Source organism: Petaurus breviceps, unplaced genomic scaffold (assembly GCF_028583685.1).
Source record: "Petaurus breviceps papuanus isolate PSGF00001 unplaced genomic scaffold, PetGlider_PUasm1.0 90740, whole genome shotgun sequence".
Lineage (NCBI taxonomy): Eukaryota > Metazoa > Chordata > Mammalia > Diprotodontia > Petauridae > Petaurus > Petaurus breviceps.
In genome coordinates this window covers 4,121,878-4,149,603 of record NW_027187330.1, presented here as the reverse complement: position 1 = coordinate 4,149,603, position 27,726 = coordinate 4,121,878, and the positions used below count along the sequence as shown (strand labels likewise).

Below are 27,726 nucleotides of genomic sequence, written 5' to 3'. Positions count from 1 at the left end.
TTAGATTGCTCTCAATGGGTGAAATTACTCACGAAAAAAAGAGCATCAGATAGCTGTCTCGGGAAAGGAAAAGGGGGACTGGGCGATCCCCCACCCCCTCCAGTCCCTCCTCCTCAAGTCTCCTGCGGTAATTGTGCATAGTTTAGTTTTTTTTGAAAGAAAAAAATTCCTCTCCCCCATCTTACAGTATATAAGGGAAGCTTAAAGTAGCCCTAAAATACTTTGGGGATGTTTCTAAGTTTCAGTGGGTCGCAGGCGGATTAGCAAACGAGGGAGTAAGGACCAAAGTTTGCCCAATTGCTCTCCAGACTTTGCCAAGTAATTCGCTTTGCATTTTCTCAGTTTTCTTTTTCTTTCTTTTTTTAAACTCCCTGGCTCTTTTGCAACCGCTATTCATACGCATTAGAAGCGAGGAGATGTGTAAAATAAAGCCTCTACAAAGTTGAAAGTAAATGTTGGCTTAAAAAAATTCTTTCCAACACAGCCTCAGCTATGGGTAAGCCTCCCTAAAGTCCCTAGTCTCCAGCAAAGAGATGGACAGAGAGAGGGGGGTGGGGGTGGGGGATCGCTCAGTCCCTCTTTTCCTTTCCCGAGACAGCTATCTGATGCTCTTTCTTTCGTGAGTAATTTCACCCATTGGGAAACGCACCTTTTGCTCCTGGTCCCAAGGACCGGCCTTCCTACCTCTGAGGGAGAATCCGCCGGATCTCCCGGGAGCTGCGGGGGATTGAGACACGTGAAGTGCTGCTTCCACGTGGAATGAAACATCCCGGGCGGGAGGACCTTCTCAGACAGCGGCGGCGGAGGCGTCTCGATCCTTGTCAATGTCTCTGCTGCCCGCGTGAGGGAAACCAGTGCAGGGCGGCTTGTTCTTTCTTTTAGAAAGCGTGCTCATGTGGCCAGAGAGAGTATCCATGTGGATGCGTGTCTCTTTACGCAGTGCGAATGTGTGTATGGCAATAGGCGCGCGTTTCTTGAAATAAACATGACATGTTTGTGATGGACAGCATGCACTAGCTTGTCTATATATAGTTTCAGAAAAAAAATATCAAACCAAAGCTAACTTTGCAGCCATGCTATGCTTTCCATGCCGGCTGCAGAAATGACTTTTATAACGGCCGCTTTTATGGAAAGATGCCCGGGGTTTATTTGCGAGTTTGCAATGGCTTTGTGTGCATTAGGGAAAGATGCCACATAATGGCATGGCGTTCTTTTCACAGCTTGCTCAGGTGCAGAAATATAATTGTGGAATCTGGAGGTCTACCTATGCCTTCTCTAACGCCACGTTTCAGTGGCTCCTTTTACCTAGTGACCGTTCTTGCAGCGGGTCACCTCGGCCGATCACCTTTAATCCCAGAAATCCCTTCCATTTACTTAACCGTGACCTCCCAAGGGGACTTGGTTTATCCTGCCGCACTTTCTAACCTCCCCCCTCCAGTCTTATCTCCTTTGCATATCTCCCTAGAGTCTCCAGGTAGGAGATTCCCCAGTTCTAAATCAGCAAAGTGTTAAAAAGAAAAAAAAAATTTAAACAAATCCAGAGCTGAAAACCTATGTATCATTTCCCCTTGTTCTCTATTGCTTATCCCTCCCTCAGATTCTCTCCTGTGGCAATATCAATTGGCTATAATGGAATACAAGAGTTATTAGGCTAATTATTTTGGTTGCTTACTTTAAGGAGCTCCCATGCTTACTTACGTGCACACAAAGTTCCATACGCCTTTAAAAGCCGCAGTTGCAAAGTTGTCTGCTTACATTTCTCCAAGCAGAAAAATTCCAGGTTCCTAGGTTTAACTTACTGCCTTCATACCTGTATGAGCTTTACCCCCTGACTCAAAAGTTTTCAAAAAGCTCCCAAATGCGGAGGATGAGGCAGGAAAATAAAGCAGACACCAAGCCCAGGGTTGCCTTTCCGTAGAGCAGGCAGCTGCAGAAACTGCACGTTCCCAGGGCAAAAGCATTGCGTACTTCTTTTTCTCCAGAAGGCAAGAAGTTCTGGGATCTACCCCAGCAATCTCTCTGCCCCGAGGACTACGGGGTGGATGGGGTTAAAAAAAGCACTGGAGATGGAAATTCAATTTAAAAAAAAAAAATCGGAGACCACCTGAATTGTGGGCTTGGGAAAGTCTCCAAACAGCGGGGCTGGGCTGAGAGGCAGCCAGCAGGTTTACCTGTTGCTAAACCTCACTGGGCGGCAGCGGATCGGGAAGCAGAGGCAGACCCGGGCTTCTGCAGCCGGGAGTCGGGCGTCCGGAATCCTACACAGGAAAGCGGGCTTAGCTGCAGCAGAGCGGAGTCTCCCGGCGCTGTGCCCCTCGGGTCCGTCGCAGGAGCCGAAGTTCCTTCTTTAAACCAAAAATAAAAGAAAGATACTGCAAGCCAGTAGTAATTCTAGATTCCCGTTTTAAAAGGAGCCTCCGCTATACCTGGGAATTGAGGTCACAGCCACAGGGGAACTGGCAACCCTGGGAGCCCGGTAGCGTTAGCGCACATAATATGTTGGACGGCCCCGCTCCGTCTGGCCGAAGTCCCAACAAAGTTACGCGGGACTGAATTGCAGGAAGGAGGAAGCGAAGCAGCCGGAGCCCAGAGCCGCGTGGGGAGTAGGAACGTGCAGAATTCCCACCCTGCATGGTCCTCGGCCTCGGCTCCTGACGTCCCCAGAGAGTACCTAGGGCTGAAGGGCGCAATGCCCTCCACCCCGGGCGACCTTTTTTACGCACCGATTCCCCCATTTCTCTTATCTCTCTCTTCTTTCCTCAGTTCTAAGCGGTTGGTGACTTTAGCCCGGGGACTGTCGCCTGCCTTTCTGCGTTTCGGGGGCAAGAGGACAGATTTCCTCCAGTTCCAAAACCTGAGGAACCCAGCAAAAAGTCGCGGGGGCCCTGGCCCTGATTACTATCTCAAGAACTACGAGGATGGTGAGAAACTCGATTCGTCTTGATCCTGGGTGCGAGGGATCGGGAGCTGATGCAGCGGGAAAGAAGGGAATGACCCTTTCAAAATTCCTAAAAAGCCTTTTGCCTGGCAAGAAAGGCCCCAGACTTTAAATACGTTTGCGTGATTTTTTATGGGGCAGTAAATACCTCTTCTGATATCTCTCCTTCTGAGCTGAGCAGTGGCTCCGCTCAACTTTGGAGAAATCTTGGAGGAAAGGAATAGTATCAGGCCTCTCATGCCTTGGGGTGACTTCTGGAGATACTTTCAAGTGCATTGGATAATGCCGCCAGAATGTCATCCCATGGTGACGGGAGAAAAAACTCTACAGGGGAAAAATACGCATCTCTCAGGACTAAAGATCTGCTTCAGGTGTCAGATCTGGGGCCTTAGAAGAAAGAAATTTAGTTTTTCTTTTGATATTTTCTTTGTACCCTTTAGGCTTATCTGTGATGCCTTCCACTGCCCCTTCTCTGGCAGCCAGTCTGTTCAGGTCTGGAGATTTATTTTAAGGTGCTTCTGGGTTTAAAAAGCGTCCTTTCTGCTACTGAAAGAGCTAAAACAGCATTATTTAATGTAGGCTACATTTCTATTAGTCCTTATACACAACTTTTTATGTTTACTAGAGGGACAGGCTGACCCTCAATTTCTCTTCCAGTTAGTGCCTTGGGCTCAATTTGATTTGTCTTCAGTTTAGGTTTGTAGGATGTAGAGATGATCCACAATGATGTCGTCTTGTAGGTTGACCCTTCTGTTTACCTTTTTAAGAGGGTAAAGTGCATTTCTTGTCTTTAAGGGACTTGAAGCCAGGGGTTCTAGAGCTCCCCGACCTTTCTTACATATAATTTCAAGGGTTTTTCAGTTTGGAAAATTCTGGGAAACAAGTGTGCAGGCTTCTTTTCTTCCCTTTTCTTTTTCCTTCTGGTTTTCTAGTGTGTGCACAGAATAAGAGATTTCGGGAAAGATGTTTCACTCTTTGATTACATCCCAAGGAATATCTAAATGTCTAAGGGAGGTAGAGAGAAACCATTGTTCTACATAGCATTTGCAAAGGAACCTTTTCAGGAGTTGTCAAGACTAGAAGGCATGTCTTTAGGATCCCAGGATCATGGATACAGAGCTGGAAGGAACCTTAGAATGCTTATGGTCCAATCTTATCATTTCCCAGATGAAGAGACTGAAGTCCAAAGAGAATGAACGTATTCAAGGTCACATGGGTAATAGTAGAACTAGGGTTCATATTTGTAAAATAGAGATTTTTATTGATGTCCTCTGTTTTTATATCACCTATATTTTCCTCTTCCATAAAACCATCTCTTATTAAAAAAAAAGAATAAAGAAAGAGGAAGAAAACAATTCCTGCAAAACTGATCAATACATCTCAAAAGACTGACAGTTATTTCAATTCCATATTCTATATCTGGGAACTCCCATTAGTGCAAAAAAGCTAAGTGAGGGTGGGAAGATATCTTTTCAAATCTCTTCTTTGGGACCAAGCTTGGTCATTATGATTTCAAAACATTCTGTATTAGTTGCTCTACTGCTTTTATTTCTATTTACATTGTTGTTGCAGTTGTTTCTACTGATTTCTTGGTTCTGCTTCTTCACTTTGCATCTGTGCTGTTTGGGGCCATGTTTCTTACAGCATTGTGCTATTCCATTACATTTGGATGGCCTGTTGTGTTTAAACACTCCCCAATCAATGGGTATTGACTTTGTTTCCAAGAATTGATATAGAAACAGGTTCTCAGCCTCCAGACCATTTTCTTTGTCTTCTACCGTTTGTTTTTGCTCTCCATTATGGATTCTCTGATGTTGAACAAGGCTTCCAAACTGACTGAAGGCCTTCTCATAGGCATTACATTTATTTTTAGGGTTAATTGTGTAGGGGAGTGCATTTATTTGTTTGAATCTTTTAAAAAGGTGAATGTTACAGTTGTGGGAGAAAAGAAGGGATTCTACAGAAAGGTTTCTCTGTCACACTGCACCAGTAAAAAAAAAAATTATGATATAATAACTCTGGAGAGGTTTGACAGAGAGGTTTCCAGCCTAAAGCCTATTGGTTCATGCTGTTATTGTCAGTATTATGATGAGAGGCTAGAGATGGGATGAATATTAGTGATTTTGTTGATTAAATAGCTCTTTCATGTTCATTTTCTGTTAAACATGCTTTCCTCATTGTTTATGGTAAAACTTGCAAGAACCCTAGGAATCCCAGGGTGGGGTATGGGATGGGGGGGGGGGGGGAAGAATGGAAAAAAAAAAAGACAAGTTTAGGAATTGGCTTTCTTCTGTCAAACTTCTACCCAGGATAGAATTACTGATTCAATGAGAACAATGAGATCTGTTTAAAATGAAGGATGCAATTTGCCTCCTTTGTAAAAGGAGAAAGTGGGCACCCTGGGGAGAGAGGAAATTGGCAGAAGGCCGTGGCCCATAAAACTTCATAGAAAAAAAAAATCAGAGATGGAAAAGATCTGAGAGGTCATCTTCAGTCTACCCACCTCTTCAGGGGCTAGTGTCGGCATAGTGTTCCATCTGGGATCCTCTCTGTTGCTTTGTCCAGTCTGGTATTAAATGTCTTGAGAAATGGGATTTTTACCACTCCTCGTGGGCAAGACAGTTCTCCTGTCCCAAAGATTATTGCCAGCAAATTTTTCTTGAGATTGAGCTCTCCTTTTTTCTAAATGCCCACCAGTTACGTAGTTCTCTTTGCCTTTTCTGGGTGCCTGTCCTATCATCTGCTGTATATGTATTAGCTTTTAAAAATAATACTCTCCCTTGAAGCTGTTTTTATTCAAACTACCTGGATCCAATTCTTTGAAAACTTTCTTTAAAGTCAGCCCTTCTAGACACTAATCGAGTTTATTGCTCGCAGCCAAACCCTTTCTGATTTATGTCTCTCTGGTAATAAGATGCTCTGAACTGTATCAGTATTTGAGGTCGCAGCTGAGTTAAAGAGACTGACTTATTTCTGCCCTTTGATGCATAAATATCTCCAAATCATATCTATTGTTTTTGTTGCTTTGTGTTATATTGCCAATTTCAAGCTAATGACCTTTCAGCAAAGACCTTTTATAAAATGGGTAAGTCTCCAGGGGGGCTGTATCCATCCTGTCAGTACTATTCTTATCATCAGATAAGTGGACCTACTGTGTGAATGGCACTGAACTAGGTACTTGTGTTTAATGATAACTGATGACAATACTGTAAGGTTTACAAAGTGCTTACACGTGATATCATCCTCACAGCAGCTTTTCTAGATGATTGGTACAGATTATATCTCCTTTTTTAAGATGAGAAAATTAAGTCCCGGAGAGGTTAATTTTAAGCTTACCACTCCATACTGTGCTTCATATAATGGCTATGTTGACTTAAGGCAAAAATAGATTAGTAAGATAAATTAAGGTCAGAAAATGTATCTATCACTTGACACTTTTGTTAAGGTCAGATGATACCTAATATTTATATGTATACACTTAAAGTTTTACCTTTTAAAAAATGATTTTTCCTTTTAGCCTCCTCCCCATCTGCGCTGTGTGTGGGGTGGTGGTGGTGGTAGTGGTGGTGGTGATGTCTTGTAAGAAGGAATTTTACAAAAAAATAAAAGGAGAAAAGTTTGGAGCATTGAATGAGAAGATCGTAAGAATTTAGAAAGGGCAATATCCAAGGAAGGATGGGAGGAGAATGGGACTGATTTCATTAGTTGTAATGCAGATGAGGCCCATTATGTGGGCCATTAAATCCCTCCATGATGGATTTTACTGGTGACTTCATTTATATTTCTGTCCCTGTTTAGTTCCTTAGTATTATTTGTTTTCCATGACATACATCATTAATAAAGGCAAGTTATATGCCCCATAGCTCCAGTTTTCATAAAATAATTTATGAGCACATTAAGACACCTGCCTCAGTACAACTCTATACAATTCTGTTTGTGTCCTTTTGGAAAGTTTCCTAATTATGCTTTCAGTGATAGCACATTTTGTCGGTCAGTCAGTCAGTGAACCTACTGTGTGCCAGGCTGTGCTAAGTGCTGGAGATACTGAAGAAAGGCAGAAGACTGCCCAGTCTCTCCAGGATCCAGCCTGGTGGAAGGATGGGCACGTAAACAACTATGCACAACAAAACAACCTGGAGACAGGATAAAGGGGAGAGAATCCGTAGAGGGAAAGTACTAGGAAAGGAAAGGAAAGGCTTCTTGTAGAAGATGGGGAATCCTCTGATCATAGAATTTGAAAGTGGACTGGACTTTGGAAATAGGTACAATAACCCAGTCTCTTCATTTTACAGATGGGGAAATGGTTTTGAAAGGAATGCAAATATCCCAAAGAGGAATGTAATATAATTTAGAATTCTTAACTCTTCTTTTCCCCCAAATAACCTCTTTTGGTCAACTTACCTTTCTTGTGAATTGGATGCTTTGTTTGGCTTATGCCCAACAACAAAACTTTGGGTTGTTTTTTTTTTTTAAGTTTTATCCATTTTTTCTAACCTGAATCTTCTCTCCACCTTCAGTCTTTTCCAGTTTTCTTCTTCATAATAAAATCTTCAACGCACACATCTTGAGCACCCTGCCTTCAAATTCGTCTTCCTAAAATATTCCTTTTCTCAAATGTTATTCCTTTGCTCAAATGCCTTCAGTGACTTCTCTTTACTTATAGAATAAAATTCAATTCAATTTAGCAAACATTTATTAAGCACCTACTATATGTCAGGAACCATCCTAGGGATATAAGAATAAAAAACAATTCCTTCTACCAAGGAGCTTACCTTCTACTGGAAGTCGGAGTCCTCAGTTTGTCCATTAAGGCCTTCCACATTCTGCCCAGAGTCTCTTTCCCTGCTACCTCTCATCACAACTTCTCCATTCCAGCCTGACTGCTCAACTTGTCCTGTGATCATGCCTTATTTATGCTCTCTTACATCAGAGAATCATTGACCTAGAGCTTAGAGATACTACTCACCTAGTATCCAACTGCCTTATTTTACAGAGGAAAATAAATCCCAGGGAGGTTAGTTAAGTGACTTGCCCAAGGGCACACACAGCTAGTAAATTGCATAATCCAAATTCAAACTCTGATTCTTTAGTTCCAAATCCAGCACTCTTCCCCATCTACCATTCTGGTTCATAAGGGTCCTAAGCCACATTCTGAGTGGCCTCCGTTCCCATTTTTATTACTCTGTCACTGTTACTGCTAAGGGAGAAAGGAGAAATTTTTATATTATGTCTTTGTCTCATGGGTTGCCATGGCCAAAGAATTCATCGCTCACTGACCAGTCTGCTGGGGATGAGCCTCTTCCCACACTCAGAAAACAGACATGTCTCTTGCCTTGCCTTGAAACCTTTTCAGCAAGGTAGAACCTGGCAGAATTTGCAGGCCATCATTGGAAACTTTTAGAACCCAGAGACTAGGCTAGGTCATTTGGGAAGGTCTTGTATGTAATTCCTTTGGCAGATTTTTTGGTGATTTGTTTTTGATCATTTTGGACATGTCATCAACATCCTTGAAAGTCTAAGGTGCAACATAGGTTCCTTCTATTTGTGATAACCAATATCTAGCTTCGATTGACCTTGACCTTTTTCAGTCATTTTCCCTATTTACTTTGACTCTGTTAAACCCTATGGAGTTTGGCTATTTTTTGAATTTTGTAACTTTGTGATGTTTCCCTAAGTTTCAGATGCTTTTCCCTTCTTTTTCTTTTGTTTTTTCAATTAGGAAGCATTTTCTTTTCTTCTCTTATTCCCAGCCACTGGGGAAGAAAAAAACCCCAGACAAACCCTTTTTAACAAATGCATAGTAAAGCAAAACAGTCCCTTCTCTCTCTTTCTGTCAAGATCCCTTCCTTCACAAAGAACTAGAATACCACTCTACAGTTAGGCTATCTTGGTGAAATACAAGTGAGATGGTTATTTTTCTCCTCCAGATTCCATGAGTGCCAAACATTACATAACACGAATGTGTTTCAAATACCCAAGTAAATATTTATCTGTTTGTTAACCTGAACTCTTGTATCTTTCAGTAAAACCTTTATTTCACATAAACATTCCTTGAAATTAAATGTAATTCAACAAGTAATTTTTGAGTGCCCAACTTGTATCCTGTTCTGCTCAGGATCCTGGGGAGATACAAGAGCCTAACAATAGTTTACACACATGTAGCACTTGCAGGCTTGCAAAGCATTCCCGTATCTCATTTCTTTTGAGCGTCACAGTAAACTTGTGAAGTTAATGATACGCTATCTATCTCCATTTTGCAGGTGAGGAAACTGAGGTTCCGTTTTTTTTTTTTTTAATAATTTTATTTTCAGATCTACATTCTCTTCCTCTGACCTTCCCCACTCCCAAATCAAGAGAGCAAGAAGAATGAAACCTATGTTACAATACACAAGCGTGTTGTCCAGTCGTGTCTTGCTTGTGACCCCATGGACCTCGATTTCTATGGGGTTTTCTTGGCAAGGATACTGGAGTGGTTTGCTATTATCCTTCTCCATTGGATTAAGGCAAACAGAGGTAAAGTGACTTGCCCAGGGTCTGAGGCCAGATTTGAACTCATGTTTTCTTGCCTCCGGGCCCAGTGCTCTATCCAGAGTTACTTATCTGCTTCCTATACAAACATGTACCGTCAAACAAAACAAATTCTTCATATAAATGAAGTTCCATTTCAGGTACAAAGCCTGGCATGTAGCAAGCATCTACCAATGCTTGTAGATGTTTTTTGGGAAAAAAATAAAATATTAAATAAATATATTTAAAAAATAAAATATATGTTTCTCTAGTTAAAAAAACGGCTTGTAGACTGACTGGCTCATTGACTGAAAGAATAGTTTGGTGAATTGCCATATATTTACACAACCAGTAAGTACTGGTGGTAGGATTTGAACCCAGATCTTATTGACTCCCCAATCCAGCACTCTACTATACCCCACTGCTCTCTAAAAGAGATCACCTCTTCAGACCCCGCAAAGAGCTTGCAATCATTTTGGAAAAACAAGACTGACACACATGAAACTATTAGAAAACAGTACTAAGACTGTAATAAAGTGCTAAAATGACTATAAATCAAATACCTAAGATATGTAGAACAGATGTTAACTTGAGGGAAGGAAGGTCTCGGCACTGGCCGGAGCCATCAGGGGGGAGGCTCCATGAAGTAAGGAAGAGGGAACTGAGTTGTACTTGGACAACAGTAGCATTGGGTTGGGTAGGGGGTTAAACTGGGGGCATTCCAGAGTCAGAGGAAAAGTAGCAGATGCAAAGAGGCACAGATGGGGTATGTTTTAGGGATGGTAAGGGATGAAACAGCGAACTGGAGGCTTAGTATTAGGAAGTAACACCAGATCTGTAGTGGTACCAGGCTATAGAGGATATTGAAACCCAGACAGTATAATAAAAATGGCACTGATCATTGCTAGCATTTATATAGCTGTTTTACATATGTTATCTCCTTTGAACCTCACAACCACCCTGGGAGGTAGATACTGTTATTATCCTCATTTTAGGGAACAGGAAACAGGCTGAGAGAGCACCAGTGACTTGCCTGGGTCACATAGCTACTAAGTGCCTAAGACAGGATTTGAACTCAGGTCTTCCTGATTCAGAGTCCTAGTTAGTTCTCTACACATCGATAGAACATAGATACGCCCTTAGAACATCAGAGTGACCAAGTGACACCATATTTGGGCCCATATCGGTGATCATAGAGTCATTAGACTAATTCCCACCTAGCTCTTTTCCTTAACTTCTTCATCCAGAAAAATGCTCTGACAATGAGCCTGCAAGTCTAATCCTCACTACTTAATCCTCTCTTCTAAGATGATGTGGGAAGACAACACTTACGAGCTTCTAGGGTAGGGCCTGGTAGACCAGGTGGCTGACATAGTCACTGAGTCAAGGACAGCAGAACTCGGTGTGGTGTAGTGGGAAGGACCCTGGCTCCGAAATCCAAAGACCTGGCTCTGAATTGTATTGCTTAGTACCTGGGTGGTTTTATTTTTTTAAAGGCTGAGCCTCCCTACCTCATCCAAGCTTCAAGAGCAGCGGCTACTCATGGGCTCAGGTCTCCTACTGATCTAGCATAGGACCTTTGACTTGCTCATTTTCTGACCTGGGCCAATCTGGCCCTTCTTAGGCAGCCTGGTGGCCCCTTCGCTCACCTTATTGATGCCAGACATAGTGTAGACCTCTGATTTAACCTACTGTCACTCAGAACTCACAGACTCCAGAGGGCCGCCAGCCTCAGTCTCCTCAGTAGCTGGGGTTATAGGAGTGTACCACCACCCCTAGCTCTGGCTTACACACTGTGTGGAGTTTGGAGATGTCACCTTACCTCTGGAGACTCGATCCCTTCATCTTTAAAATGAATGTCACAGATTAGGTCAGGGATTCTTAACCTGGGATCTGTGAACTTTTACTTTAAACATGTTGATAAATGCATTTTTATACTTGTATTTTTATGTATTGAAACATAATTCTTTTATAACTAATTTAACTTATATATAATATAATTTCATACATATTTATATATAATGTTAAAATTTCATATGTAATTGTATATATTTTATATAATTACTTTATATAATTGTTGATAAATGTATTTTATATAGTTGCCTTTACTTTTATATATAATTTAACTTGTATACAATACAATTTATACATATTTATATATAATTATTTTATACAGTTGTAGGGTTTTTATATGTAATTGTATATAATATATTTTGTATAATTACTTTTATGTAATTATTGATGAATGCATTTTATGTGATTGATTATCTTTGTTATCCTATATATTTTACTTTATGCATTTAAAAACATTCTGAGAAAGGGATTCTTTGGCTTCACCAGACCTATTGGCAGAGGGTGCCATGACACACAAAAAGGGTTAGGACTTCTGGATTAGATATACTCTAAGGATCCTTTGGTTTTCAGTCCTTTTATTGATTTAGATCCCTAAATTCCTTATCAGAGCCTGTGGGAGATCAGGGGAGAAGACTTGGAAAGGCTGTGATTTTGGCAGACCAATAAATCAAATGGTGGTATCCTGGAGAGTGGCACAGGGCAGGCTTTGTAAAGGAGGCTTGACAATCTACTTTGGGTGCCAGTAATTAATGTGCTAAAAAACCAGGTAATTCGGTAGGTGAGAGATTTGGGGTGAGGAAAATCTGAGTTCAGATCCCGCCTCAGACATTTATTAGCCGTGTTGACCCTGGGCAAGTTGCTCTGCCTCTTCTGTAAAATGGACGTAATAATAGCACCTAACCCCCAGTGTTGTTGTGAGGATTGAATAAGATAATATAGATAAAGTGGTTTGCAAACCTTAAAGCCCTGCATCTGTGCTAGCTATCATTTATATTATGGTGTCATCACAAGGTCTACCTATTTTTAATTTTAATTTTTTTAAATTCATGGTGACTCATCAGGTGAGTAATGGGAACAGTCTGGTCTTCATCTTAGGCCTATATAATCAGAAAGACTTAACCTTTCATTTGTGTCCTGGTAAGCAAATGCCTGTAGTCCTGATTTAGGGTAGGGAGCACTTCAGTTTTTGTCCTTGAAGTCCCAGCCCCTAGCAGAGTGTGAAGCCTGTAGTAGGAGCTTAGTAAATGTTCACTGATATAGACTACTATGCCAAATTTTAGTTTGTTGGTATGAAAACTTAGAGAAGATACATGCATTTTGTTTCAGGGGACCCTCTCAACTCTAAATCTGTGATCCAACAAATTGAACTTGAGGTCCAGGGAACATTTTTGTGCACATTTGAAAACGTAACATGTTTTTGAATATCGTATGAGGGAGAGTCATAAATTAATGGAGTCTAGTGTTAATTTTTCTGGTATCTTTAAGCCGAGGAAATACATTTTTCTTTATTTGCTTTGCCCTGAGGCCTTGGAATTGAATTAGCAAGGTAATTTAGGATAATATGATTATGGAAGTCAGAGTTGGGAGAGGCCCAAGAGAACACCTAGGCCTGGGGTTCCTTACCACTTTTGCTATGGACCCCTCTGGCAGTTTGGTGAAGCCTATGAACTCCTTCTCAGAAAATTTTTTTTAAATACATAAAACAAACTATATAGGATTACAAAGGAAGCCAATTATATTGAAATATTGCTATCAAGATATAGAAAAGCCAAATTTGTGACATGCTAATATCTATAACAAATTTAATAATTGTATATTTTTGTATTGTAGTATAGTATATATATAATAACTAATAATTTTGAATTACTGGTGGGCATGAATGATATTTTGAGGTATCTGTAACAACTATAATGTGAAGCAGCTAATGGGAAAGTGGACCTGCTGTCAGGAAGAACAGAGTTCAAATCCTGCCTCAGATACTTACTAGCTCTCAGCCTCGGTTTCTCCATATGTAAAGTGGAGATGGTAATTATAACATCTGCCTTCCTAGAGTTGTGGTGAGGATCAAAATGAGATGATATTTGCAGACCTTAAAGTGCTATGCAAATTTTGGCTTTTATTTTTTTTTTTTTGGTAAAAATGTTCATTTCTCCTTTTTTGTTTTTACAAATTAATTTATTTCTTTTTAGTTTTCAACATTCACTTCCATAAGTTTTAAATTTTCTCTGCTTCCTTCCCCTCCCCCCTTCCCAAGATGGCATGCAATTCGATATAGGCTCTACATATACATTCTTATTAAACAGATTTTTACATTAGTTATGTTGTATAGAAGAATTAGAATGAAAGGGAGGAACCAAGAGAAAGAAAAAAAAAAAGAAAAAACAAAACTAAAAACTAAAAAAAAAATAGTCTGCTTCTCTCTGCATTCAGACTCCATATTTCTTTCTCTGGATGTGGATGGCATTTTCCATCATGAGTCTTTTGGGGTTGTTTTAAGTCCTTTCAGTGCTGAGAAGACCTAAGTCTAACAAAGTCAGTCATTGCACAATGTGGCTGTTACTGTGAACAATGTTCTCCTGGCTTTGCTCACTTCACTCAGCATTAGTTCATATAAGTCTTTGCAGGTTTTTCTGAAGCCTGCCTGCTCATCATTTCTTATAGCACAATAGTATTCCATTACATTCATATACCGCAACTTGTTCAGCCTAATTTTAGCTATTATTAAAGTGCTATGCAAATATTAGCTATTCCTACCATTATATGAAAATATCTGATTTCTGATCACCATTAATAATACTATGGTTTGCTGTCTACATTCATCATTGAAGAAAATGCTAAAATTCAGTAGAGATTAGTAAAAAAAAGGTAATTTTTTTAATCATCTAAGGTATTTTATTTTTCATTCAGGTTCATGGACCTTTTGAAATCCATCCATGGACTATGCTCCCTTTCCCACCCACTCCCCTACCCGAAAGCTAAGAACTGATCTAGAGCAATCCCCTCATTTTACAGATGAAGAAACTCAGTCCCAGAAGAAAGGAAGTGACTTGGCCAAGGTGACAGAGTAAGTTTTAAGCAGCAAAGCCAGGAATTTAAAATCAAATTTTTTAAATATGATGTGTCCCAAAAGTCTTAGGGAAGTTTTAAAAAATGCACCAAGACTTTTGGGACATCCTGTATAAACATAAAAACTTACTTCTACTCAGTAGTTGTTTTTGATAATTTTGGGCCAGAGGAGCAATTATAATAAATATAATGCTCTGGAACTTAAAAGATGAATGGACAGTGTGTGGCCATGTGGGGTATGTGGATTACAGTGCAGAATGGGTCTTGAAAAACTCAAATAATTCATTATCTTCTCCAGTCTAGTGGGAGAGACTGGTAGGGGCATTTTGACCATGTAGGTAAGTGTCCCTCCCCACCCTATTTCTTTCTCCCTTTCAATACCTGTCCTTTTCTTCCTTAGGTACTATATACTCTCATCCTTTTCCTGATTTCTTTTAAGTTAAATTAAACCCAGCTATTCTTAGCCCTCTTCCCAAGCTTCTCCACTCCACCATCCCCCCACTTCTCAAATCCTAGATTGAGAATGACACTGACTCCCAGGCCAGAGTGTCTTGGAACCAGTTTAACCTTTTTTGGAGCTGATTGTTAAATTTTTAATATGAACATTTACACTTCAGTAATCTGGAGCAGATAAATGGTGTAGTAGATAGGGTGCTGGGCCTGGAGTTAGGAAGATTCCTCTTCCTGAGTTCAAATCCAGCCCCAGACACTTATCAGCTGTGTGACCCTGAGTAAGTCACTTAACTCCGTTTGCCTCAGTTTCCTCATCTGTAAAATGAGCTGGAGAAGGAAATGACAAACCACTCCTCGTCTTTGACAAGAAAACCCCAAATGGGGTCACAAGGAGTCAGACTTGGCTGAACAACAAATAATCTGTTCTAACCTTGCCTATCCAGCCTAATTGCTGCCTAATTATGACAGTTTTTCTCCTATGACAGATCAGTCTCATCACTATCCCCGAATCACACCTTGGCCCATTCAGCCTTAATTATGCCATTGTTCTTTGTTGTTTCTCGTATGGAGAGCTATCTTCTTCCCTTTGCCTGCTTAATTAAATCAGATTAAATTTAGCAAGCATTTATTAAGTGCCTATAGTGTTCAAGGTATTATCCAAGATGTGTCAGAGACAAAGGCTAAATGAAACAGCTTCTGACCTCGAGGAGATTATATTCTACCGGGGGAGACAACATTTAAACAATAAATACAAAGTATAGACAAAGTAATTAAAGAAGCTGCTAAATGCCACAGAGAGAGCTTTAGACCCTGAGTTAGGAAGACCTGAGTTCAAATTTGCCTTATTAGTTGTATGACTCTGGACAAATCACTTAACTTCTGTCTGCCTCAGTTTCTTTAACTGTAAAATGGGGATAATAATAACACCTAACCCCCAGTGCTGTTGTGAGACTCAAATGAGATAATATTTGTTAAGTGCCTTTAGAATTCTTAAATTGCTATACAAATGCATGAATAATAGTAATAATTTCGAAGGAGAAGTGAATTTCCTTGAAATTACTTGGAAACTAAGCAGTGACTCTGGGGTAGGAACATCTGTTTTCAAATCCCGCCTTCTTCGACTATTAGAGAAAACCTCTCTGGGCCTCAGTTTACTCATCTGTAAAATGAGGGGCTTGAACCAGAGGCTCTCTGAGGTCTCTTTAACTTCTAGACCTATGATCCCTATAAATAGATTCATTCAGGAGGTAGATCTTGCTTAAGACATTTACAAAGCATGGAGGGCAAGAGGGAGTACGCTCCAGTAGAAGGCTGACTTCCATGAAAGCCTCCCAATCTTCTGAGGGTCCAGTTTATTTATGGGCTCTTCTAACCTTCGTGTATTTCCTCCTTCTCTTGACCCTTTCTAGTTGAGCTGCACAGTTTAGTCCAACACAGTGCTGGGCACATAAATTCAGTACCATTCCTGTGGATTGATTGGAAGAAAACAGACACCATCCATGCCTCCAGGAATTTGCAATCCAAACACTCATTGACATTGACAAACACGTAAAAACCCATACAGACTCACACATCATGGTGCCGCATGCAGCAAATACGCCCAGCAACTCAAACAAAGTATTTATGTTATTTACAAACCTTAATGCATGTGTTTTGCTTTTTGTGTGGTAGAAAATGAAGAGTGAAAAATGTAAGTTGCATGTTTAGAAAAGATGGAAAGGAGGGGAGACCCACTGCCTTGTTTCCAGCTGCTCTGGAAAGGCAAGAACTCCATGAATGATGGAAGGGAGGGAGCTTGGCAAGCTTGAAGGAGGAGAATGTTCCAGATCTAGGGCACAGCCTTGCAGCCAGCATGAAAGAGGAAGGAACAAGGATGTGTCTGTAAGCATCACTGAGGGGTAGTGGAAAGAGGAAGACCTCGGTCCTCATCCCAGCAACTAATAAGAATGAGCTCTGTGACTTTGGGCAAGTCACTTCTCCTTCCTGGGCCTCAGTTTTCCTATCAATAAAACATAGAGGAAGAGTACCACCTCTGGAGTCAGGAGACCTGGGCTCAACCAGCATCTAATATTTATTTCCTATGAAACATTGGGCAAGTCACTTATTCCCTCGAGGTACTTAACCTGGGGTCTGGGGATCTCTAAGGGGTCTGTGGATAGATTTTAGGCCATCCGTGAACTTGGATAGGGAAGAAAATGACATCTTCAGCATTTCCTTTAGTTATCTTAAGATATTATTCTGAGAAGGAGTTCATAGAATATACCAGACCTCCAGAGGGGTCTGTGGCACAAAAAAAGATTCAAGAATCCCTGCTCTCTGTGATTATTACAGGCCCTTCCCAGGCTAACACTACCAATGATGCAGAACTCTGTAATTGTCTACTACAGTGTCAACTCACAGCACAATTTCTTGAGCTCGTACCATGTACTCAGTGACATGCTAAGTGGCACAGAGCACAGAGGACTTATGATATATTTTTCTCATTCTAACTGGTGAGGTGAGATGAACTGAGATGGAACAGTAATAAATGAGACACAGTCGTATATGTGATGATTTATTTGGTGCCAACCATGAGGACTGTCGGAATCTGAAGGACAGGAAAGTCAGCAGCTACAGGAGTCACTTACTCCTTATAGATTTAGAATTGGAAGGGACCTGACAGGTTATCTCCCTCTTATAGGATGTTACAAGATTGAGGACCATGGGGGTTAAGTGACTTGTCCAAGGTCACCCAGTAGGTGACAGAGGTGGGTTTTAAACCTGATTCCAGAATCAATGCCCTCTATACCATACTTTGCCATTTCCCTTGATTCGGAGCTTGAAAAATGAGAGAAAAGGAGAGAATTCCAGGAGAAGGAGACGCAATGGTCAGAGCATCCTTGTGGGACTGTGGGGAGACTGGCCCTTTAGAATAGAATGTGTTTGTTGGAAAGCAGCAGGAAATAATTAAAAGAATTATTAAGCACTTACTTTGGCCTGTAGGAAGGGGCAGGCCTTATATCATTTCAGGTCTAGAACTGCACTTTCCTTTTCTCACACATTGAGATTTTTTTTTTAACAGTAGTCCTACATATTAAATAACAAAACAGAACAAATCCCACATCATCAGCCCAGATGCTGCCACTTCTATGAAATCTTCCCTGATGTCTTCCATTTAAAGAGAAGGACTCCTTTTTTCTTTAAAAATTTTAATGGTATTTCCTTTTTCTCAATTACATATAAAGGCAATTTTTAGCATTAATTAAAAAAAAATTTGAGTTCCAAATTCTCTCCCTTCCTTCTTCCCTCCCTAAGATGGTTAGCACATTGATATAAGTTATATATGTGCAGTCATATAAAATATATTTCTATATTACTCATGTTCTGAAAGAAGAAACAGACCAAAAGGAAAAAGAAAAACCATGAAAAGAAATGCTTTGATCTGTGTTCTTTGTGGATAGCACAAATTGCTCTTTCTCTTCCCTCCCTTATCCAGATTTCTCATCACACTTTGATTAGACCTCTCCTTTGCACTTATCTGGCTCCCCTGGTCTCATCATTTCTTTGTCTAGATAATAGCAGCTAGCTTTTATATACTACCTACTATGTGCCAGGCACCATGCTAAGGGCTTTACAATCCTTCTGGGAGGTAGGTGTTATTTTTATCTTCATTTTACAGATGAGGAAACTGAGGAAAACAGAGGTTAAGTGACTTGTCCAGGGTCATACAGCTAGTGAGTATCTAAGACTGGATTTGGACTCCAGTCTTTCCTGTTTCCCGACCCAGTGATCTATCCACTGAGCCATTTTCCTACCTCTAAACTACTTTGAACATAGTAGGCACTTAATAATCATAATTAGCATTTATATAAACCAGGCACTATGCTAAATGCTTTACAAATATTATCTCATTTGATGATCATGAAAATCGTGGGAGGTAGGTGCAGTTATCATCCTCATTTTACAGATGAGGAAACCGAGGCCAACAGGTTTAAGGTTTATAGATCATTTGAGAAACATTACCTCATTTTGTCCTCACAACAACCCTTTGGGGCAGGTACTGTTATCATACCCATTTTGCCTGAAAGGAAACTGGGGCAAACAGAAGTTGTGACTTGCTTAGGATCACACAATTAGCAAGTTTTCTGAGGCAGGATTTGCATTGCCTTTGCCTTCCTGATTCCAAGTCCAGGATCTTACCTGCCATGACACCAGGCTTGTCATGATGAACATGTGAAAAGCCCAATAAGTGGATGTATGTGCTACTCTCTTTATAGTGGCGTAGTGGATAGAGTGATGGATTTGGAGTCAGAAAAACCTGAATTCTAATCTTACCTCAGACCTCTACCAGCTTCATGACACCAAGGCAAGTCACTTTGCTCTCTGAACTCATTTCCTCATCTGTAGAATGGGTGTAGGCGGCGTGGTATGGTGGATAGTGAGCCAGTCCTGATGCCCTGGGCTCATGGCTTGCCTCTGATATATGCTGACTCTGTGACCCCAGGCAAGTCACTTAACTTATCAATCTCTCAGATCCTAAATTGCAGAGCTGGTGGTGTTCTGCCTGATCACTAATTCTCTATACCATTGAAATATCTCCCACCCAGGGAGGTTCAAATGAGCTAATGTGGATCAAATGTTTTGTAAACCTTAAAGAGCCATTTGAAGGTGAGTTCCTTCTGCTGCAACAACTGAGAATGTTTCCTATTAGCCACTGATGGCATCTTAGCCCCAAAGCCCTTTGCATCTCCAAAATCTATTGATCCCCATTAGATGACAGCTACCTGATCATTGGACTCCAAACATTGAGTTAAAAATTGAATGGTTGCATGATGGCCACTTACGTTCTTAGGATGCTTTAAAGTTTTTAAAGCACTTTCTTGATGTATCAGTGTTGACATTTCACAAATGAGGAAACTGAGATTCAGAAAGTTGGATCACCTTGCCTCTGGTCACACACCTAGTAACTGTGAGTCCAGCCTAAGTCTTCTGATTGCAAACTAAATACTCTTTCCATGACCACACCAACCACCCACAGTACAATGTAAGCTCTTTGAGGGTAGTGCCTTGGTTTCCTATCCTCAGCACCTAGGTCTCCGGTATGAATGCATATTGAATTGATGAGTCAGGTGTAATATCTGCTAACCAGAAGATAGATCCTGGAAATATATTTGATTATCATGGCCATGAGCATCCTGAAACATGAAGTATCATTTACAGAGATAAAGTGATAAGGAGGCGTCATGTAGAACACTGACCATATTGAGCTTGGTTCTCTCTTTAGTGCCCATGTGGTCTCCAGGGACACTCTTCTAGCAGGATCTCCTCCATGGTGCAGTTGGACTTAATACTGGGAGGGGAGAAGGAGGGCATAGGTACATACACTCCCTTCTGGTTGTATAGTGTTAGATTTGAATTCGGCACCTTACTGCCTATGTGATGTTGGGCAAGTCACTTAACTTGTTAGACATCTATAAAATGGGAGGATACTGATTTAGATAGTATCTAAAGTCCCTTCCAGGGGCAGCTGGGTAGAGCAGTGGATAGAGTACCAAGCCTCAGTGAGGAAGACCGAGTTTAAATCTGGCCTCAGAAACTTACTGTGTAACCCTGGTCAAGTCACTTAACCTTGTTTGTTTCTGTTTCCTCAACTGTCAAATGAGTTAGAGAAGGAAATGGTAAACTCCTCTAGTATCTTTGCCAAGAAAACCCAAAGATGGGATCACAGAGTTGGACATGACTGAACAAACATCATCTTTAATATAATTATTTCCTTTGTAATCCTGTGTATCCTATTTTATGAATGTAAAAATGTGATTCTGTGAAGGGGTCCCAAGGCATTTTCAGATTACCTAAAGTTTCCAGGACACACACACACAAAAGGTTAAGAACCATTAGACTAGTTCAGCCTTCCCAGTTCCATCCAAGGAAGACCATTTTTGAAGGTGTTTTAAGCCTGACTCATATTGTCATTGTGTTGTTATCTGGTGGCTAGGCCAGCCTTAGATCAAGGGTAGAGTCACTCAGGATTTACATGGCACATCTTGACAGGTACCAATAAAAAACTTATGTAGCATGTGCATGATATTGCCATAGGAGTGCTGGGTTTGGAGATTTACAAAAGAAATTCTCTCATTGAATCTTTACAACCACCCTGTGAGATAGATGCTATTATAATCCTCATTCTATAGATGAAGAAACCGAGGCTAACGAGGGTCTGGTGAATTGCCCAGGATCATCAAATTCAGGTCTCCTTGGCTATAAATTTAATACATATCTCCTTGCCATGGTGTTGTTGTCCAAGCATTTCAGTTGTGTCTGGCTCTTTGGAACGCCATTTGGGATTTTCTTGGCAAAGATAAAAGAATAATTTTGTCATTTCCTTCTTCTGGCTCATTTTGACAGATGAAATTGAGGCAAACAGGACTAAGTGACTTTCCCAGGGTCACACAACTAGTAAGTGTCTCAGGCCAGATTTGAACTCTGGACTTCCTGACTTCAGGCCTTGCTCTCCATCCACTGTGCCACCTAGCTGGCCTTGACATGTTATATAACAACAATGCTAATTGCAATAATTTCCATTTTGGATTTAAGCACACTATAGCCTAGTAAGATTAAATTAGCCTTGGGGCGGCTAGGTGGTGCAGTGAGTAAAGCTTGGCCCTGGAGTCAGGAGGACCTGAGTTCAGTTCCAGCCCCAGACACTTAACACCCAAACAAAAAAAAAACAAACTAGCTGTGTAACCTTGGGGAAGTTACTTAACCCCAATTGCCCTCCAAAAGGCCAAAAAAAAAAAAAGATTAAATTAGCCTTGTCTAAAATTACAAGTGCTTACAATTAATTACAATGAAAATTATGATAATGTTAGAAATAGAGTTTAAGTTTTTTGGTGATATAAGATCTCTAATAGAGCATGCAACCTTCAAAACGGTAAAAAAAAAGCCTTTTTTTCTTTTTGGAGGGCAATTGGGGTTAAGTGACTTGCCCAAGGTCACAGGGCTAGTTTTTGTGTTGTGTCTGAGGCTAGATTTGAACTCAGGTCCTCCTCACTCCAGGTCTGGTGCTCTATTCACTGTACCACCTAGTCACCCCTAAAAAAGTCTTATTCTTTCTGTAGATAAATGTATGGGAGTCTAACTGTCTGCAGATAGATTCTCTCTACCCATTGACATTCTCATCTTTTTGCTGTGTTTCTTAAAGAAATGGAATCACGGCCTTATGGTGCATGCCTGTGACACCATTATGAATCGCCTTGGAAGATGGATCTTAAATGAAATTGAGAGAGATTCTAGAGGAAATATTGGCCTGAGCAGGCCAGGCCAGTGAAAATCCATAGGTGAAACTAAACAGGGAACCTAAAACCATTGGAAAAATAAATGTTGTTGGTTCATAGAAAACATTTGTAGAGGTGAGTGAATGGCACCGAAGCCCAGAGGTCAATATTTCAACAACTAGCCGCAGAAAACTTAGACTTATTAAATGTCTTCACTTGGGGGTGAGGTAGGGAGGGGCTTGTGTTCCTGGATGACTGAGGTCTTTTGTTTCTCCTGTTTTCCTCATGGCAATAAAGTTGAAATGTAGCAACCTTTCAAAATGAGATTTTTCATAGAAGTTATAACCGTGGGTTTTAAGTTTTCATCACCTAAATGTGGAACAGAACCATTGCAAATGTGGGGGAGAGAAAAGGGGCAAGGAGAGGGAGGACACATGTGGTGTGAATCAGGGATCCGTGCAAATCGGGAAGGTGTGGCAAGGGGATTTCCTGTGTTAGAGAGCTGTAGAAATTGCATTCCCTCCCCCATTGACAAACTTCATGTGAGGGTAAGCAGAGGTGGTTTGGCCTTCTCAGGTGAGGACCAGGCTATTCCTCTTGCTGCCCTGGAAGTATTTATTCCATTTGGATGTCTGGGAAAGCCAGACTCCATAGATAATACAGGATTTAATTGTGTTTTCTTTCCCTTTCTTTTATCAATGGTACTTTATAAGGATCCTTAACCCAGAGTAGGGGTTCTTAACTTTTTTTGGTTGACAGTCTGGTGAAGCCTATGGGACCCTTTCCAAAACTTAATGCATTAAATATTAGATTGGAAGGGTTACCAAGTATATTGAAGTTTATTTAGAGTATTAAAAATAAAACCAACGAAGGTCATGAACTCCAAGTTTAGAACCTATCGATTATCAGCACCATTTGGTTCATTGAACCAATGGTTCAGCACCATTTTTTTTGGGGGGGGGGTGCATCCCATACTCTGACCTTAATCCTGTTGTTCCATTTTTATCTGCAGAAAATTCAGGGCCTCCAATGGAGGCTTCTGATACTTTTGATGGGTAACCTTGGACTAAATCACTTCAGTCTCCCTGGGCCTCCTTTTTCCCAACTAAAAAATGAGAGGGCTAGACTAGAAAGCTTCTGGGAGCCTTTCTAGCTCCAGACCCATGATCCTATAAAGAATTTTTGGCTTTTGGTCACAGCAAATAGTGAATGATAAAGTTGAGTGGACATTTAATGTTTGAGAGGCAGTGTGATGTAGTGCATAGAGAACTGGCAGTGAAATCAGGAAAACCTGGGTTCAAGTTCTGCCTCTGACCCATCCTAGCTGTGGGTTGTGAGCAAGTCACAGAACATCTCAAGTGTCTGCTGACTGTCTTATGACTAAAATTCAGACAGGCTGTCGATCTTGGTAAGTGGGGGGAGCTCCAGACTCACACTGTAGTCTCTACACCTAGAAAATCACAGGTAAATGCTATTCATATTATGATTCCTAGTTGACATCTAAGGAAACTCAGGTTTTGAGGAGTTAAGTGACTTGCTTGTGGTTACACTACTAGTAACTGTCAAAGATGGGATTCAAACCCAGGACTTTCCAGACTCTCAACTGCTGTGGTGTGTACATTTATTACAGTATCTGTTTGACTCAAGGGAGGGCTCATATGCACATATGCCAAATGTGCATTTCCCCAGTTCATCTTTGATTTCTTCAATTCTGTCCAATTAAACAAACATTAAATAATCTATGTGCCAAGTAATGGAGATGTAAAGACAACCCTCAAACAAGCAATTTGTTGTTTCAGTTTTATTGGCAAAGATACTGGAGGGTTTGACATTTCCATTTCCAACTCATTTTACAAATGAGGAAACTGAAGCAAACAGGGTTAAGTGACTTGCCCAGGATCACACAACTAGTAAGTGTCTGAAGCCAAATTTGATCCCAGATCCTCCTGATTCCAGACCCAGTGCTCTATCCACTGTGCCACCTAGCAGCTTACCAAACAAACAAAATAACAAGAGTTCTTTACCCTAAAGGCAGCTTCATTCTTCTATAATCACTCTTTCCTTTCTATTAAATTTTGCCTTCTCCCCAACCCTCTATATTTGTTTCTTTCTCCTGAGGAATCTGCCTTAACAATACTGCACACCTGTCTTGTTTTTTTCTGCTCCACTTCTATCAGGTCTTCTAATTTTGGCCCTCATCTTTTTACACTCAACCGGTTATAATAGCTTCCTTTCTGTACCATATTCCCCCTCTCTCTTTCACATTATTGCCCAAATCATCTTCCTAATGTATTAGTCTGATCACATTAGTTCTCTTCTCAAAAACCTTCCCTGGCTTCAGATTGCCTCCTGAATAAAGTACTTATTTAATCTGATTTTCCAACCTTATCACAAACTAGTTTCCTTTAGCACTCTACCTTCCATCACCATTCTTTGCCCTGCCTTTCCTTATCTCCATGCATTGGCTCATGCTGTCCCTCCAGTTTGAAAATGGACTCACCCTCCCCACTTTCTGGTCAAGCCCCTCTTTTCAAGGCCTAATGCCAATCTTACCTCCTTCCTGAAATTTTCTCTCCCTCTCCCACTACTGAAAATGATCTCTCTTCTTAAACTTGTAGTATTAATTTTACCTTTTCCTTTACTTGGGGCAGCTAGGTGTTAACTTCCTGAGTTCAAATCCAGACTGAGATACTGTCTGTGTGATTCTTGGGTAAGTCAGTTAATCCTGTTTGTCTCAGTTTCCTCATCTGTAAAATAAGCTGTAGAAGGGTATGACAAACCACTCCAGTGTCTTTGCCGAGAAAACCCCAAATGTCATCAAGAAGTGTCAACACCACTGAAAAACAACTGAACTCCTTGTACTTACCAAATTCTCCCTTGTATCATATTTATTTTTGTAGGCATGGGTATTTTTCCCCTCTGCTAAATTATAGTCTCCTTGAGAATGGAGTCTCTGCCATGCCTATCTGGCATAGGCTTCTACACATAGTAAACACTTAAATATTTTGGGTTAAAAAAATTTTTTTTGGAGGGGAGACAGAAGGATGGATCTGAACCTCTGATTTCATTGGTATAGGGAACTTCTGGTGTTGAAATTCCTTCCACTAATGATGATGGACAGCTCATCTGTAACTAACAACTTTAGAGAATTGCCCGAGGGCATTGAGATATAGTGATTCACCCACCCATGTTTCTAAATCTCATATTAATCAATCTGCCAAGAAACATTTATAAAGCTTGGGCTACTAGATGTTCCAGGCTCTGTGTTAAGTACTGAGGGTGTGTCAGAAACAGGACTTGAGCCCAGATCTTCCTGACATCAGGACTCGCCCTCTTATCCACCAAACCATGTTGCCTCTTGCTTTAATTCACTGCTTTTTTGTGTCTGGCATGTAGTAGGTGCTATAGAAAAGTTCATTGTTACTGTTGTCATCATCATTATTATTGGACTTATGCTAAAAATGACTCCAGCCACTGACCAATAAACAATTCTGTCACTGTCCATCCAAATATTGACATAAAGCCCATTGCTACTAGTTTTTAATTTGAGTGTTTCCTTTTAGCACATCCTCTTCCAAAGTGTTGCTGTAAAGCCTCATTGTGAAGAAGAGGCTCTTAAAAGCAGAACTCAAGCTCTCGAAGATGGGTCCAGGAATGGGCCTCTCTGCCTGTTGGCCAAGGAACAGCTTGGCCAAGTTTGGAAAGGCTCCTTACATAGTTGGCTGCAAAGTATGGATTTTTCAGTCAAGGTAATCCAAGAGGATTGCCTTCTAAGTTAGAGGAGAGCTGTGGTGTGTTAGTTAAAGGAGGGTTGAAGTATTATAGAACCAAACAGTATAAAAAGGAAATATGGTACAAATCTTGGCAAAGTCTGTCTTAAATATAAATGGGATTGTACCATTGAAGCTGCTGTCAGGACTTTTGGGGAGAACAGCTGTCAAGCTGAATGAATAGAATAGGGGTCCTTAATCTTATTCTGTGTCATGGACATCTTTGACAGTCTGGTGAAACCTATGGACTCTTTCTCAGAATGTTTTGTCATCTATTACATATACTTTTTTTTTTTACTTTTTGGAGGGGGGGGGAAGGTAGGGCAATTGAGGTTAAATGACTTGCCCAAGGTCACATGGCTAGTTTTTTGTGTGAGGCCATATCTATTACATATATAATTGAAAGAAATGCTACATTTCATCTTTTTCCCATCCAAATTCACAACCCCCCTGGAGTATATAGACACTGAATTTTGAGGCATTTCCACATGGTCAGTCTAGTCCCAGCCAAATGGACCAGAGCTCTTAGTACCTCCAGCCTTAACTCAAGTAAGGGAACTGTTCCCATGCAGAACAGATCCATCAGTATCATCAGACTTGCTCACCACTATCTTGAGTATGTTGGGTCAGTATCACCACGCTCACCCACCACTCAAGACCATTTGGGTCATAGTTGCTAGAAGGTTGGTCTTTGGAGTCAGGATCAGCTCCTACCCCAACACGAGCTGTCTACCACAGGAAACAATTCTTACACGGATTGCAATAATGACTAGGCAAATTTGTACACCTTTATAAAAATAGAAACCATCTCTCTGCTATATAAAATTGGCTCAGAGGACTCTGATTCATGCTTTGCGTGAGTGCATCTTGAATAGCACATGCTTATGTAAAAAGTTTTTAAAAGCTCTCTATAAAACAAATTACTGAGCTTAATACTTCCTCTGAAGGATTTGAAAGAATATAAGAATAGCCTTTAAAAAGTATCCATTAAAAAAGATTTTTACATGTATCAGTGCAGAGTGTGTGTGTGTGTGTGTGTGTGTGTGTGTGTGTATGGGTGTGTTGTACTTAGCAAGGGTTCAAGAGGGAAAAGAGAGGTTACATCTTGTCTGGGATGTTGTAGAGGGTCTTTCAGACAGTGTTAGACTTGGATGACCCCTGAGATCTGTAGGATTCTTCCAGCCATAGGATTCTATGATTCTAGAGACCCTTTCAGGAAAGGAGTACACAGGGTACTAGCTATACTTGGGCTTTTCATGAATTTTTTTTTTTTAGCTGTTTCTGTGGTCATTTTTGTTTCTGCCAGGACTGCCCCCATTAAGGCAACCAGACCAGGATACCCTTCCCTAAAAGAGAAACTAGTTCACCTACATGGTTTTGTAGAGGGAGCAGATGACCCAAAAGGGATAGGTCCAAATACCTTCATTCATTTCACTTGCAAAACCAAATTGTCTTAAAATGAAAGAGGGCCAGGAAGGAGGGAAATAGAATGAAACCAGTTTGGTTCCATTCCTGATCTTTCATCCTTATGAGCCTGACTTCTCCAGATCAGATCTGATGTGGGCAGTGGAAGGAGCCTGAGATTTGGGGCAAGAGTTGCTGTTGTTGTTCAGTCATGTCCGACTCTTCATGACCCCATCGACTATTTTTTTTTTTCCTCATGGGACTTTCTTGGCAAAGATACTGGAGTGATTTTGCCATTTCCTTCTCCAGAGTATTTTTTTTTTTGTCAGAGCTCTCCATTATGATCTGTCTTGGGTAACCCTGCATGCAATAGCTCATAGTTTCATTGAGTTATGACAACCCCTTTGCCATGACAAGGCAATGATCCAGGAGGGCTTTCTTTCTTTCTTTCTTTCTTTCTTTCTTTCTTTCTTTCTTTCTT

At 40.7% G+C, this 27,726-nt stretch overlaps 1 protein-coding gene and 1 long non-coding RNA gene across 2 annotated transcripts in view; one reads left to right on the top strand and one right to left on the bottom strand.

Annotated features, from left to right (window-relative positions):
- The window catches only part of LOC138145541 (uncharacterized), an 8,338-nt gene extending 5,593 nt beyond the window's left edge, over positions 1 to 2,745 (bottom strand). Inside the window, exons 1-2 of the long non-coding RNA XR_011164246.1 lie at positions 1,699 to 2,745; positions 650 to 973 (exon numbers count right to left, since the gene is read on the bottom strand). This is a non-coding gene — a long non-coding RNA (uncharacterized lncRNA). The remainder of the gene's footprint in view (positions 1 to 649; positions 974 to 1,698) is intronic.
- Positions 1 to 27,726, top strand: part of HPSE2 (heparanase 2 (inactive)) — a 730,895-nt gene that overhangs the window by 1,116 nt on the left and 702,053 nt on the right. Inside the window, exon 2 of the mRNA XM_069067170.1 lies at positions 2,764 to 2,921. Coding sequence (XP_068923271.1) covers positions 2,764 to 2,921 — 158 coding nt within the window. The remainder of the gene's footprint in view (positions 1 to 2,763; positions 2,922 to 27,726) is intronic.